General features: G+C 34.6%; 1 protein-coding gene across 6 annotated transcripts in view; it reads left to right on the top strand.

The window, feature by feature from the left end:
- The window catches only part of LOC114895388 (serine/threonine-protein kinase Sgk3), a 111176-nt gene that overhangs the window by 74666 nt on the left and 19709 nt on the right, over positions 1–16801 (top strand). For 5 of the 6 annotated variants that reach the window (XM_029222715.1, XM_029222710.1, XM_029222712.1 and 2 more), the window contains 3 exons: positions 6905–6992; positions 11983–12032; positions 14327–14384. In XM_029222715.1, coding sequence (XP_029078548.1) covers positions 6905–6992; positions 11983–12032; positions 14327–14384 — 196 coding nt within the window. Of the gene's footprint in view, positions 1–2070; positions 2098–6904; positions 6993–11982; positions 12033–14326; positions 14385–16801 lie in introns of all 6 variants that reach the window. The other variant, XM_029222716.1, reaches the window with a different exon arrangement.

The following is a 16801-nucleotide window of genomic DNA, read 5'->3' as shown; positions in this document are numbered from 1 at the left end:
GTAATTTTCATTGTGTTCTAAGGAGGCACTGAAACCCAACCTAAGACTATTGAATAAGCTACTGATCCAGGTTTTATACATTCTGTGGAATATTATTGTGCTGTATATTTTTGTGAAATCTTCTTCAAGAATTTTTCCTCTGGTATTCTTAATCTTCTTTTCTCTCCATCAACTCAAGGCCCTAGTTATTTTCTTTCTTCATACTGTACTTGTATTTTCTTTTGTAGATTAAACTTGAAAGGAATTTGCACAGTTAAAACATTTTGCTAATTATTTGATGTTATATTTATTCGTGCATTGAGAAAGCATTTCGTATGTACTTCTGTGTGCATTGGGAATAAAAAGAGAAATGAGTGTTATCCTTACCTTCCAGAGGCATAGGCTTCCAGGTACGTGGGAGAAACAGGTGTAGAAACAAGCAATTAAAGCAGAGAAAGTTTTATGAAAAAAGTCTGGAAGACAACAGAGGAAAACGTGGCCAACTCTTCTTGGGGTGGGTGGGTGTCAAGGAAGGCTTCCTGGAACTTAAAGGATGTGCAGTCTTTCAAGAAAAAAGCTAGGGAGAGCATTCTAGGCCAAGGGAGCAGTGCTTGTAACAGAGTCTACAAAGAGCCTGCAATTGTTCAGGATGCTCACGTATTAACATTTCACAATGACTGGAACACAGAGTAAGTTTACAGAAAGGAGATGAAGCTGAAGGAGTTGGCGAGGGCCAGGCACACTTGCTACCACTTCTTGTGCGACCTGGGTCAGCGTTCTCTCATCCCAGACAAGGCCTTCAGGCCTTCTCAGCACAACCTTCCAGGCAGCCACTTAACACGAGGGCGCTTTCCCAGCCCTATGTGTGTCTGGTAGGCCAGCAGCTCCTGTGAAGGCAGAAGGGTGGGTCATATCAGAAATACCTAGGAAGGTATAGGTAGATCCATGGTTTGGGATGTATTTTCATTTTGAGTCTGGTAATTGGTTCATTGGTGTTCATTATGTTTATTGTGATTTGTTATGCGCATGTATGTTACTTATATTGTTTAGTATGTATAAAGTATTAACATTCTAAGAAGAATAAAGAGGACCAAGGAGAATATCTGGGGAACATTTCTGCAGCTCACCTGTCTGGGTAGATGTAAAGGCTGCCTGTGGACATTGATGCAGTCATGACACCTTTTAACAGTCTTTTCAGAATCACAACATTGAAGGACTGTATTTTTAGCAATTGTCCTCAGAACGATTATTACCATTTTATAGTTCTTTATAGTTTATAGAGGGCTTCTATCTTCTGAGCAGGTGCTCTGACCTTTTTTAACTTAATTTAATTTACTAAATTAGTAAAATACTGGAGCTGGACTTCCTGTGACCAAGGTCTTCTGCCCAGTGCTCTGGGTTTCATTTTCCCTGATGCTCACAGATAGGACGAGGGTCACGGGGAGGTCCAGCACCTGCTGTAGCTCTAGGATTAGCCCCCGCAAAGGGGAGCAGCCGACTTTCCACTCAGAGCCCCCAGCAGGTGGTGGAGGAGCACAGAATTGGGCAGGATCCTTGAACTCAGGGTTCTTGTGTCTGGTGTGTTCCTTAGCAGAGAGCCTGGTATTACTTGGCTCTTTGTATAATTATTTTTTAAACATTATTGTCTTTTCCCTAGGACAAATTCTATGTTATCTTCAGCTTAGATCTACCCTTCTAATGTTTAACTCTTGTTATATGCACTTGAGATTACTTCGAATTGGCATATTACTGGCTGTTTGAAATTCGTACATTGAGAGCTTGAATATGTCTCATTCTTTGACAGAGCCTCACATAGAATAAGTGTGGAATAAATGGCGGTGGTGTTTATTATTTCTCCTGGTATTTTGAACAGTGTTACTCAGAACCTCTGACAGTATATGTTAAATTCTAAGTATTCATTTTGGATCTAGAAGTGTAGTATTATAAAGATGTTATATTTGGTATTGAAATTCAACTAAAACCAATTTGATTATTTTAACATCATACTATAAAATACACAATTTTTAAGTATACTACCCAATAGAGTTTTACATACGTATGCACCTTGTAACTACCACTATTCTGTTTAAGGTAGAGGACATTTTTCAGCACCCCAAGGTAAATAACCAAGAGGTTTTTTTTTTTCAACTTAATGTTTAACTGACATTTTCTTTTTAATAAAAAGTGACATTTCACATTTTCTGGATCTCATCTGTTAATGGAACTTTGTTAATTTTCACACTCTTCATTTGAACATCAAACTGTTTATAAAATAGTACAGATTTAAGAGAGTTAGAGGAGAAGCCAATCAGCAAGTGTATCTTGAACACCATCTATGTGTCTGTTCTTATTATGTGTGGGATATGCGCTTCAAAAATAGCTTTACTTCAATAGAGAGAAGGTTATTTTTAAGATAACTTATTAAAATTGAATTTAAAATCATTTAAAAACTCAAACAAAATATTATTTCTCTGACCTTTGGGTAGAAAAGGGTTTTCTGAGGATATTGGTAGTGAATGATGTATTACAAAGTAAAATAATGACAAATTTGATTAATAAAAACTTTTGACCTCCAAAAATTACAAGTGAAATTAAAAACCAAAAATATAAAAAGTTTCCCATGATAAAGGACAGTAGATAAATATACTTAATAAAAGAGCTCATGCAGATAATACATACCTAAGGCACCAAAAAAAAGACAAAACACATTAACAGTTTACAAAAGAGGAGATGCAAATGGCTGATTAATTACCAGAGAAGCTGAACATTTCTTTACTATTTAAGAAATGCAGATGAAGCAAAACACCTTATTTTAGCTTCATTGCATTATAACACATATAGAAAAGAACACAAATCATGATTGTACAGCTTAATGAATTATGAGAAAATGAATACATCTGAGTTATCCCCCCTCTCCACCCCAGGCCAAGGAATAGAACATTGCCAGCACCCCTGCAGCCCCTCACATGTCTCTTCTCAATGTCTGTTCCTTCCCAAAGGTCATTACTCTCCTGATTTTTAGCAGCATAGATTAATGTGCCCTGTTTCTGAACTTTATATAAATAGAATCATATATTACATGGTCTATATCTGGCTTGTTTTCAACAATTGAGAGTCACCAGTGTTACTGCATATAGCTATACAGTAGTTTGTTCATTTCCACTGCTGTATAATACCCCATTGCATGAATATACCACAATTCTGCTGATCAACATTTGAGTTATTTCTGTTTTCTGGCTCTAATGAGTAATGTTAACATTAACATATCTTTTGCTGCACATGTGCAAGCATTTCTGATGTATCTCTGAGTAGAATTTTTGGTTGTAGAATATGTATATGTTTAATCTTAGTGGATAATGCTAAATAGTTTCCCAAAGTGATTGTACCAATTTCCACTTCCACCATCGGTGTACGAGATCACATGGGTCACCTCACCAACACTTAGTATCATTAGCCATTCTGGTGAGTGGGTAGTGGTATCTTATTGTTGCTTTAATTTGCATTTCTCTAATTACTAATATAATTGAGTTCCGTCTCTTTAAAATACTATTTTTCACTTACCAGACTATGAGAGATGTTGATATAAACTAACATTTAATCAAGGCTGGAGAAAGTCTTCAGGATGTTCATGTATTGCTAGGAGAGTAGAAATTGGTACAGCCTCTCTGGAAATTAGCTTAACAAACTACTTAAAGCCTAAAAATGGTTTATAGTTCAGAGCAAATACTTTTCTTTTTCAAAATCTGTAGTGAAAATCATAAATGCAGTTCCAGTGTTGTACACAGTGATTGTCACTTGCAGCATTATTTATAGTAGTGAAAGCTGTACAGTCAAAAGTTGGAAGCCATATATATATATAATATATATATGTAAAAAATACATATATATATCCTAAAGTGAAAGAACCACTGAGTAACTTTTAGTGTGTCCTAATACAGCATCATACATCTATCAAAAGTGATTGCTAACAAAGAATTTTTAACCACATGTTAAAGACCTTTTGATGTATTGAATACATTGTATTTTTAGGTGAAAAACAGTAAAATATTTAAAATATAGCATGATCTAACTGTGCAGAGAAAAAACAAATATAGTAGGGGTGTTAAGAATGAAGATTCCCACCTTTAAATTTTTTTTTTGAAATAAAATGCACATAACATAAAATTCACCATTTTATCTATTTTTGAAGTGTACAATTCAGTGGTTTTTAGTATACTTGCAATGCTGTACAACCACATCACTATCTTATTCTATCACCCAAGTCTAAGTTAATATTAACATCAACCCAAAAAGAAACTATATTTTCTAATTTCCCCTTTCCCCCAACCCTTGGCAACCACTAATCTACTTTCTATTTTTATGGATTTGCCTGTTACGGGGATTTCATACAAATGGAATCATACAGTTTTAAATCTTCCTTTGTTCATTTAGCATAATGTTTTTGAAGTTCATTCATATTGTAGCATGTATCAGTACTTCATTTGTTTTCATAGTTGAATAATATTCCATTATGTGGATATGCCACATTTTGTTTGTCCATTCATCCACTTTTTGACTATTATAAATAATGCTGCTATGAATGTGTGTGTGTGTGAGCTTTTGTGTGCCCATATGTTTTTATTTCTTTTGGGTATATACTGAAGAGTGGAATTGCTGGGTCATACAGTAACTGTGTATAGCTTTTCAAAGAACCACCTGTTTTCTACACTGGCTGTACCATTTTACATTCCCACAAGCCCCTCCCCTTTTTAAAAACTATTTTTCATCTTCCTGAATTTCTTACAATGAATGTATATTGTTTGTATTTAATTATTAAGAACAATTTTGGAAATCTTGCCATTTGTGACAATGTGGATGGACATTGACGGCATTGTGCTAAGTGAAATAAGTCAGAGGAAGACAAGTACTGCATGAACTCACTTATATGTGAAATCTTAAACCCAGATTCATAATCATTGATACAAAGAACAGATTGGTGGTTGCCAGAGGTTGGGGGGTAGGCGAAATGGGTGAAGGTGGTCAAAAGGTATAAACTTTCAGTTATAAAATAAGTCATCAGATGTAATGTGCAGCATGGGGACTGTGGTAGCGTATTTGAATGTAGCTAAGAGAGTAGATTAAAAGTTCTCATCACACACAAAAAGTGTGTAACTGTGTGGTGATGGATGTTAACTAGACTTACTATGGTCATCGTTTCGCAATGTATACAAGTATAGAAGCATTAAGTCATACACCTGGAACTGATATAGTGTTATATGTCAATTATATCTCATTTTTTTTAACCATTTTTTAAAATTGAAGTATAGTTAATTTACAGTGTTGTATTAGTTTCAGGTATACAGCAAAGTGGTTCACTTACACATATATATATTCTTTTTCAGATTCTTTCCCATTATAGGTTATTACAGGATATTGACTATATAGTTCCTTGTGCTATACAGTAGGTCTTGTTGTTTATTTTATATATAGTGGTGTGTATATGTTAATCCCAAACAGTATGGAGGTGTCTTAAAAATAGAGCTACCATATGATCTTGCAGTCCCAATCCTGGGCATATATCTGGAGAAAACTCTAATTCGAAAAGACACATGCACCCCAGTGTTCATAGCGGCACTATTTACAATACCAAGACATGGAAGCAACCTAAATGTCCATGGACAGACGAATGGATAAAGAAGATGTGAGGTATATATAATAGAATATTATTTGTCCATAAAAAAGGATGAAATAATGCCACTTGCAGCAACATGGATGGACCTAGACATTATCATATTAAGTGAAGTAAGTCAGACTGAGAAAGACAAATATCATGATATAATTTATATGTGGAATCTAAAAAAAAATGATACAAATAAAATTATTTGGAAAACAGAAATAGACTCACAGACATAGAAAACAAACTTATGGTTACCAAAGGGGATAGCAGCAGGGCAGGGGGCAGGGGAAGGATAAATTAGGATTTTGGGATTAACACATCTCAACTTGTAAAAAAGAAAAAAAAAGAACAATTTGGGAGGAGGTACCGCAGATACAGAGATTTAATCATTCCTCAGGATTGTCATTAGTCCATGCAAGGCCCCTCTTTTAGTCCATCTTTTTCCTCTTCATACCCATTTCTTCATCCCCACTGATGATGCCCACTTCAACATGTTTGTTATATGTCTTTGGTTATCTATTTATCGACTGTTGCTTTGTGTCTGTGAGTGTTTAATATATACACGTAAATGGTGCTGTGCTGTGGTTCCTTGTTTCTGATCGCTGACTGCTGTTCTCTGCAGGCAGTTACCATAGCTTGCTTACTCATTTCCCTAGTGGTAGATGGCTGTTTTGCTTCTGATCCAGAGCTATAGAGAATATTGCAGTGAGTATCCTAGTTACATGTCTTTCACTGAACCTGTACATAATTTTTGTGTGTGTGTGGTTTATTCTTAGAACTGAAATTTCTGGCCTCAGGGAAAATGCATACTCAGTTTAACCAAATATTGCCAAATTGCTTTTCAGAAAAGTTGCCTCATTTTACGTTCTCACCAGCAATACATGAGGGTGTTCCTTTCCCTGTATCCCTACCAACTTTTGGTATTATGTGTCTTTCTAAATTTTGCTGGCTTGTGGACATAAAGTAATTTCTCATTGTTGTTTTAATTTGTTTTTTTATGATTATTAGTGAAGTTAGGCATCTTCATAAATTTCCCTACCATTTGGGTTTTCTATTCTGTGAACCGACTGTTGATACCTTTGCCCATTTGTTTATTGGATTCCCTGTTTTAAAACTTAATTTGCTTATTCCTTTTATAATAATGATTATTAATGGATTTTGTTTGACTTTCTTACTGCAAATGCTGCTATAGTTACTTTTATTTTCATGTTAAAGGGGAGAAAAGCTGTAGAAATGCAAAGTCATAATAAAGTTAATTTTTGTTTTTAGTCCAGATGTCAGAGCATTCCTTCAAATGGACAGTCCAAAACATCAGTCAGATCCATCTGAAGATGAGGATGAAAGAAGTACTCAGAAGGTAGTAAGAGGAATTGTATTTTTTAACAGAAAAAAATACCATTCCCCAGAGATGAAATTATTGGCAACTTTAGGACCCCATTTACTTAAAACAAAGTAATTTCATCCATTGTAGATTTTCTACTCTGTAGAGTACATAAAAACAAATGTGTATACCTCTTACTTATCACTATTTCTTATAAAATTGATAAAATGAGTACTTTTTGTAATAAAAAGTAATACATGTTAAAGAAAAATTTGAAAATAATTTAGAAGTATTACCCATATTATCAGCAACCAGACCTAGTAATTTTTAACGTTTTAGTGATTTTCTTTCTTATCTTCTCTAATATGTGGAAATTTTTAAAATTACCTAACTTTAATTATACAATATATAAAGTTTTGTGTTCTGCTTTCTTTGCTTTACATCTTACTTTTTGATCGTCATATATCTTCATCATGATTATCACCATTGCAACTGTTGTTTTGAATTTTGGCCAGCAGGAAAGGCCTTTTCAACCAGAATATTACATACCTCTTCCTCTGCATTGTCAGGTTTTGAGATGTGGAGCAATCAGTATACATGGGCTGGTTGGTATCAACTAACTTTTATTGCTGTAGTTATATGTACATAATCAATACGTTTTCCGAAAAGAATAAAGAGTAGGATATTCTTATTTTTTTATTAATTGTGATAAATATTGTAAGCTTGTGCCTTCTTATGAAGATATTTTCAACATTTACTTTAGAAAGTTAGGTTAGAAAGGTAAATTACAATAACTTAACTCAGGATTATTATGTAGCAATTAAAAGTATAATTACAAGTATTATATAAATGTAATAACTTTATAATTTAAAATTGACTAATACTATTGTTAAATATATACATGAAAATCAGAGATGTACGTTTTTGTCTTTATAATACCTTTTAATTTTGTCATGATTCTGTTTTTGTGATTTAAAAGGTAATGTCATGAGTTGAAACATTACTGTCCCACAGCTAAAAATCTTCATTTGAAAAATATATGTGACTACTGGAAAGTAGTAGTTTTCCTTCTCTGATGCTCTAAGAGGATTCTCAGTTAAGAGAACAGATTTAACTCTTACGTCTGTGACATGGTTGCTCTTAGGACAATAAAAGGATATTTTAATTTTATATCTGTGCAGTCGGTCAAAAGAGAAACCACAAGCTGGGAAAACATGTAACAAAGTATAAGAAGGAATAATGTCTATGTAAAAAAAGCTCATACATATGGATTTTTGAAAAGAATGATATTTAGGACCCTAGTAGATAAAAGGAAAAGGGACATGAAGAAATACTCTTAGTAAACAGATATATGGGAAAATGTTCAACCTTGATGCCAGTAGCAAATGAAAGTTTTAAATGAGAGATTTTTTAATCTGCCAAATTAACAAAAATGTAAAGTAAATAAAATACGCCAGGACTAATAAGGGTAAGGTAAAATGGGCATCCTTGGGCATTACTGGTGTTGAAATTTATGCAACTCTTTTGGAAAGCAATTTGGCAACATGTATCAAGCATGAAAGTAATTCATGTCAGTTAGGAGTTGATGCAAATGAAATAACCCTTCACAGAAAAGAACAAAGATGTTCATTTTAGTGTGATTTATAATGAAAAGTTAGAATCAGTTTGAATAGTCATCAGTCAAATAGTGGTTGTCCCTATATATTGTACATTTAAAAAATATTTCTAAAGATGATAATATTTAAAGTTTTGACATACCATTAAATGAAATCAGGGTTTAAAACTTTTTATGCAAACTTACACAGTGTGATCACAGTTTTTCGAAGTTATGCAAAGACTATATGAAAGTACTATAAATATTCGTAAATCGTCTGTTGGTAAGGTTATGGATTTTTAAAAACATCTTAATACTATTCAAAAAATATTTTAAAGAGTAAAATTTATGTAACCGTGATTTTCCATGTTTTGTTTGTTAATCATGTAGAGAGTATGTAGGTTTAGATCATGTAAAGAATGTCTTGCCTTGCTGTAGGAGAATGGTTTTTGAAGAAAGAACCAGACTAAGAGAAATTCCTGGGTTCTGGCTCCTCTTCTCCCACTGTTGACTTTCAATCTAAATTTTGTTTCTCGTTTCATCCATAAAATCTGGAACTTAGACTAGGATCTTTTCCTGTTTTAAAATACTGATTAAAAGAAACCTTTTCAAAAAAAAGAAAGCCATATTTCATCTTACAGTTATAACTATTTTATTATTTTTTAAATTAAAATTTCTAGGAACTGCATCAGTTTTATTTTTATTTATTTTTTCTTCCAGTTTTAATGAGGTATAATTGACATGCATCACTGGTATAAGTTTAGGGTGTACAGCATTATGATCTGACTTACATACATCATGCAATAATCACCACAGTAAGTTTAGTGAATATCTATTGATATCATCTCATATAGATACAAAATTAAAGAAATAGAAAAAAATGTTTTTCCTGTGATGAGAACTCTTAGGATTTATTCTCTTAACAACTTTCATATATAACATACACAGTGTAATTATATCTATCATGTAGTACATCTGTAGTACTTATTTTCTTATAACTGGAAGTTTGTACCATTTGACTGCTTTCATCCAGTTCCTTCACTCCCCGCACCCCAGTTGTAACTTTTTTTGCTGTACACGGGCCTCTCACTGTTGTGGCCTCTCCCGTTGCGGAGCACAGGCTCCGGACGCGCAGGCTCAGCGGCCATGGCTCACGGGCCCAGCCGCTCCGCGGCATGTGGGATCTTCCCGGACTGGGGCACGAACCCGTGTCCCCTGCGTTGGCAGGCGGACTCTCAACCACTGCGCCACCAGGGAAGCCCCAGTTGTAACTATTTATTAAGGACTTCTGAGTGGATAATCAAATGAATTTAATAGCTGGAAAATATCTTGGAAGGCATCTGGACCTTCTTATTTATAGAGAAAAAAACAGAGGCCAAGAGAAGTCAAGAAACTTATTCTCTTGATTAGTGTTCATTCTGTTAAGAAATATACCTCAACTTCAGTTTAGTGATTAGATGTAATCTTTAAAAATAATAGGTAGAGGGGCTTCCCTGGTGGCGCAGGGGTTGAGACTCCGCCTGCCGATGAAGGGGACACGGGTTCATGCCCCGGTCCGGGAAGATCCCACATGCCGCGGAGCGGCTGGGCCCGTGAGCTATGGCTGCTGAGCCTGCACGTCCGGAGCCTGTGCTCCGCAACGGGAGAGGCCACAACAGTGAGAGGCCCGCATACCGCAAAAAAAAAAAAAAAAAGATAATAGGTAGAGTAAAAAGTTATCTAATTATATACCTCAGAAATTTTCATTATTATTTCAGAAATGTGCTCCATTAGAAAAACTTGCCAAGTAATTAAATCTTATTACATTTTAATGTAATTCAGGGGACAGGTTATCCTTGTTATTGTTTAATCCATACTTATTTACTTCACTTTCTTCATCTTATAGAAAAGTTCATTGAATAGAAAAATGATACAGTTCTCTGTACATTCATTAAAAGAATAAGTGTATTGAAATTACAACTTAGTTTGATTACATTATCAGATTGTATAGAATACTATATTTAAACATAATCATGATATATATAAGTCAAATCATTATGCTATACATCTTAAACTTATACAGTTCTATATGTCAGTTATATAATACCTCAGAAAAACTGGGGAGCAGGGGGAGATTACTTCATGTTAAAACTATGCTACAACAGGACAAATCTCATCTAATGAACCGGAGTGTTTATATATTTTTTTTGTCTTGAGCTAGACGGTTATGGTTCCTTTTATTTCTGTCTTCTGTGGATTAAAATTTTATTAAATGAAGATTTTTCATGTAAAGGTGTCAGTAAGAAATATATTTGATTTGTCACTAAAAAGTTGGTGCCAGTGTTGTTGCTTCATACGAAATATACTTTAGATCTTTTGCCCTTTATTTAAAAAAAATAACTTGTATTCTGGAGATTGTCTATAAGTTACAAATGAATTTAAGTGGGAATATATATGACATATGTCTCTAATAAGAAATTGCTTAGGTAAAATTTGTTGATTCTGATGAACTTAAAGAGATGTTTTTAAAAGCTTACTTCATATCTATAGCTTATATGAAGTATAATTATATAGAGCTCTAGTAAAAGTGTACATATTTGAGACATCTCTGATTTAATTCTCTGAATGTATAAAGAATTTCATAGTGAATTTATGTGCAGAAGAATTCACTTACACTTGGGTTTTGTGAGAAGTGCTCACTGTAGAAGGATCACTAGATTAATCTTTTGGGATTTTGAGTTAAATTTCTAGTTGATTATTAGTGAGCTAGAATTTTAATTAGTTAAATGGCTTTATGGTATACTAGGTGAGTAAAGATTTGCTTCTATGTTAATAACAGGGATTAAATTTACTTTGTTAACTGTTGTAAAGAGAAAAGCCTATCTAAAAATTTGATACTATCACAATGGTGGAATTAGGAAGAAAAGCACTCCTGGTTTTATGTATTTGCTTTAGAAATAAGTTTACTTCCTCTCAAATTAAAACTTTAACCCAGCATTTGCAGTCTTAATCATCATCATACTATCATTTCCTACCTTTAATAATGGCTTATTAAAAATATTTGAAAATTTAAAAACAAAAGCTATTTTTAACCAATTTTTTTAATGTAAAAAATGATTCCTCTTCAATTGTGGTTTCAATGCCCAGCTCTTCCAAAGAGCTTTCCCCAGTTTACTTCATTCATTTGCCAACTTTGACTTTGATTTCTGCCTTACCTTTTTCCTTACAACTGCTCTTGAAATTTATCATTAAAATGATTATGTTTATATTGATTGTGTATCTTTCCAAAAGTCTGTACATTTATTAAGCATTAGGGCTTTAGGTTTCTTTAATATGACAAATATCTGTGGTATGGTTATGTGTATTTTATTTAAAAAATATCCATTAACCAATAACTTAAGACGCTCCAGTAAGAATGTTAAATTCTTTTTTTTTTTTTTTCCATCCCAACAGCTACACTCTACCTCACAGAACATTAACCTGGGACCATCTGGAAATCCTCAGTAGGTTTAATTTGTTTCAAACAATCTCACTGGATTTGAGGAAGATTTTTTGCAAATGTGCAGATGTACATAATTATACCAGTTTAACTGGAAGCCTGTGAAATAGAACTATAGTTACAGTGAATATAATACTGTCGTATGCTTGCCTAATTTACTGCTCTAGCTTCTCCTTGTTTTAGTAGAGCTCCGAGGAGTTTTTAATCCACAGATTGTTGAATTGGGTTCGGCTATTTTGCCACTATTACTTTCCTGGTGTGTGTGTGGGGACCATAAGTCCTGGGAGGTACCTGGGAAGTACTCTGGCAAAAGAATCCGTGGAGGCCAAATTGTTATTCTCTTGGTGCTCAGTGTCACAACTCCAACCCTAGTTGTTAGTCAGCTTGTTCCAGAGGAGTCTTGATGGAAATTAGCATATGAAAGGCTATTAAATTTTCTTTATCCAGTTTCTCCCATAGTCCCAGATTTACTTGAGCAGAGGGGAAACATTTTGAGGAGTGACAAATGTGGACTTCATCTTAAGTGTCAACTCCAGCAGTTCACTGGAATACAAAGAAGGAGTCCAAGGCTACTTCTTGGCTCAGTTTGAGGAGTGCCCTGACAGATGAGTGATAACTGCTGTGGGCTGGAAGAGGAATGTATTGTTGCTATCCTTACTTGTAATTATCCTCACAGGCTTATTGGATTAATTCTGAAGTATTCTATCTTTTATCACAGGACACTGTGCTTCCCCTTACCCTTTTGGTCCACTTAGAGAATGAGTATAGACAGGAGAAATGGTAAAGGAGACTAAGAAAGAATAATTAGTAAGGTAGGAAAACCAGGAATGTGGTGTCACAAAAGCAGGAGAAGAAAGGGAGTAAATAACTCTGTTGATGTTGCTGCTGGGGCAGGTAAGGTGAAGATTGAGAATGGACCCCTGATAGGTGATTGGTGACCTCTGTGAGCAGTTTCAGTGGTGCGGTGGGTAGAAGACTGACCGGAAAGAGTTCAGGAGAGAAATATAGGAGGGGACATAGGAGGTATAGGAAGTATCGACAGTGATTTTAGACAACTTACTTGATGGGTTTGCTGCAAAGGACAGCAAAGAAACGGGATGGTAACTGGAAGAGGAAATTTGGTTTTGAGCATCTTTTCTATCATTATTGCATTGAGCTTGTCAGGCAGCACAAAATGGAGATTTGCTTTCAATTAGGGTTCATCACCAACAGTTAACAGTGGGGCCTTGAGTATGGCCTCAGTTGGCGTGTTTACTGCTTGAGGGATTTGCATGTTTTTTCACTATTACGTTCGTTCAAAAAATTATTTCAGTATTTCAGCATATCATTAAAGAACAAAATAACTAGTCCAAAGAGCAGATTCTTGAAGAAGAAAAACATCTAAGCTTAGTTAAGTATTTATCTCCCTAATCTTGACCTGTTATTATTTAACCCAGACCTGGTGTTACTCTTATGTTTGAATTGACTGTTTCTTTCAGTAATGAATTGAAGGACGTTTAAAATCTAAATGGAGTTATTTCACTCTCCCTAGTACAACTTAGGAATTCATACCACGTTAAAGAAAACAGCTCTTGTGGCTGCTTAAGTTCATCTTTCTGCAGCCACGTGCTTTTGCCTGTATACAGCCAATGCTGTTTGTACCTGAGGTGCAAATAAATAACCTTCTGCCTTCTGGACTCCTGGCTTTCCTACGTTACCATCCACGAGAATAAGTAGAGAGTTCTTTTATCTTTAACATACAAGTGATATGTATGCAAAACACTGTGATGACTTTTTTCTCCATCAGAAAATCTTCTTAGTGATTTTACTAGGTATTCCAGCTAGTAACTTCCTTTTCAGAATAATTACCAGACTACTTAGTCCTTGCAATGTGTCACTAACTTATATAGTTACTCAGTTTCCTCATTAAGAGCATTGGTGAGGTTTATGGTTAATAAAAGTGGTTTGCTACCCTGAGTTCAAAACGATAGAGAAATGATAGATAGATAGATAGATAGAAAGAAAGAAAGATCTTTCTCTCCCAAAGAGACTATTATTGAAGTCCTTCTTAAGCCAAACATAACAAGGCTTAAATAAAATTATAAAATGTCTTATTTAATCAGAAAGTAGATAGTATTACTGTTCATTATTACCTATTTTATATTAAAGATGAGATACTACCGCTGTGAAAGCTGGAGTTATCATGCTGAAGTGTACCCAAGATTTACCTATTAAAGAGTGAGGTGCTAAAAAATGTTGAAAAGTTAACATCTTTCCATTTCTAGGAGGCTAATTCTTGTCATTGTTCATTTATTTCAGTGCTAAACCAACAGACTTTGATTTCTTAAAAGTTATTGGAAAAGGCAGCTTTGGCAAGGTAAGAGTGTTTTTATTTTTTCATTCAGTAAGTAAGTACTTAAGGAATGTATGCTTTATACATGCAAGACCACGGGGCTTGTTGGTATGCAGGCTATGGAATTAAGATGCTTTCTCTGCCTTCAAAGTACTGACAGAATAATTCAGGATACTAAGCATCTACTCAAATTCTAACCCAAAATTTATTTGTTGAATAAGGATTTTGTTGAGCTCCTATGTGGCAAGCACTGTTCTGGGGCCTAGTTAGATAGTACTGAACAAAAATAACATGGTTAATACCTTTGTGATGCTCACAACCTAGTGGGGGAAATAGTCAATTAAAAGTTATGCAGTCAAGTAAATAATTACATGTAGCAATGGAGCTACGAAGGAAATGAAGACTAGAGTCAAGAGACAGAGGAAAATAGTCAGTGAGAGGAAAATCCCTATTTAGGTGAATTGGTCAAGGATGGCTTCTTTGAAGAGGTGCTATTTAAGTTGAGGCCGGAAAGACAACAGTGAGCAGCTGTGTAAATAGCAGTTGGAGAAGGAAAGGGAGGTTTGAGGACGCTGTCTCCCTTCATGCAGTGAATGTCAGATGAAGCACGTAGCTTGACAGTGTGACCGTACCAAGCAAGAAGAATCCCTAAGGGCAGAAGCATCATAGGTGGAGTTGTCAGAATCATCAAATATATTTAAGTTATGTTTTGCATTATACTTCAATCTGTAGTAAAAATAAATATGTATGTGTTTAATTATAGTGTGCTGTATTCATAGCTTTCAGTATATCTAGATGTAGTTTTTTTTTCTGAGTTCCCTAGAGACCAGAAACTGCGACCATAAAATTACACCCATGTGTGTTCATTAATTCAGCAAATGTATATTTGCCACCTGCTACATGCTGGGCATTGTGCTAATAATATAAGCAATAGAAAGTTCGAAATAGATCTTGCTCTCAAAATGCTCACAGTCTGTTGGAATGTTAGAGATAGTCTGTTGTTAAAAACAAAAAGCATTAATCTTTTGGAAACTTCATGTTTAGATCTAGAGTCTACTAGAAATTGCTTCTTGCTTATAATGTGAGGTGTAGGGTCGAGTTCATTTTTTTCCCCATGGAAGTTCAACTGATCCCACGCAGTTTATTGAAAAGGCTGTTCTTTCCCTACTGCTCTGCATGGTAAACTTCATCATATATCCAGTGTCTATATGCGTGGATCTGTTTCTAGATTTTGTTTTATATTTCTGTTTCTAGATTTTATATTTTGTTTCATTAATCTATTTGTGTATCCTTGCATGAGTACCACATTGTCTTGAAAATGTAGCTTGATATCCAACAGAACAAGTCTTCCCCTCCTTGTTCCTCTTCAAGAGACTATTCTTAGCTCTTTGCATATCAATATTAAATTTTAGAGTTAGCATGTCAAGTTCCATAAGATTCTGTTGGATTTTGTTTGGGATCGCATTGAATCTTTAGATCAATTTGGGGAGAATTGTCATCTTAACAATATCAAGTCTTCCAGTCTGTGACCATGGCATATCCCTTTGTTAATTTAATTCATCTTTAACTTTTCTCAATAATGTTTTATACTGTTCTGTGTAGAGTTTTGACACATCTTTAATTCGATTTGTTCCTGTGTGTTTCATTTTTTATGCTGTGAAAACTGGTGTTAAATACTGAAGCTGAATATATGCATTACCTGTGACACATTGGTTCTCCTCCAAGCTATGTAGCCACCAGTAATTCAAGCACATACGTGCTAGGAAAGGCGTGTGCCAGAATGTTCGTAAGCATCATTGTTCATAATCTAAAATGTCAGTGAGAGAGTGGATAAATTGTGTGTGGTATGTCTGTAGAATGCAGTACTCTGCACAGTGATGAAAATATGAAGACTGTGCCGCCTGCCACACGTGAACGCACATTACATAATTTAGAGTGAAAAAAGTCAAGCAGAGATCACTTTGTCTAGGTGATTCTAATTACATAACATTCAAAAACAGGCAAAACCTAACCTGTGTTATTGCAAATGGAAATAGTGGTTACCTTTGAGGAAGAACAGGGATGGATAGTTTCTGGAATGGGGCAAATGGGAGGCTTCAGGCTACTGTCAGTGTTTGGTTTTGTTTTAACCTGGAAGTGGTTACATAATGTGCCCATTTTGGAATAATTTATCGAGCTGTAATGTTTATGAGTTTTTCTATATACGTGTTATGTTTAATAAAAATTTTAAATCTTGCAAAATGGTTGGAAACCAACAAAGTACAATAAAACAAAGAAAAGCAGAATACAGAAAAGAAGGAAAAGCAAGCAGAACTACAGATTCACAATGTATTTGAAAAATATACATGATAAAGTAAAATAAATAATGGAAATCTCATATTTATTCTAAGCTTTTCTACAAAGGGTGGTCTTGGTTCCACTTTCCATTTGCCCATCTGTTT

This window comes from Monodon monoceros, unplaced genomic scaffold, assembly GCF_005190385.1.
Source record: "Monodon monoceros isolate NGI ecotype Baffin Bay Population unplaced genomic scaffold, NGI_Narwhal_1 Super_Scaffold_14, whole genome shotgun sequence".
Taxonomy (NCBI): domain Eukaryota; kingdom Metazoa; phylum Chordata; class Mammalia; order Artiodactyla; family Monodontidae; genus Monodon; species Monodon monoceros.
This window is presented reverse-complemented; position numbering and strand designations above follow the sequence as displayed.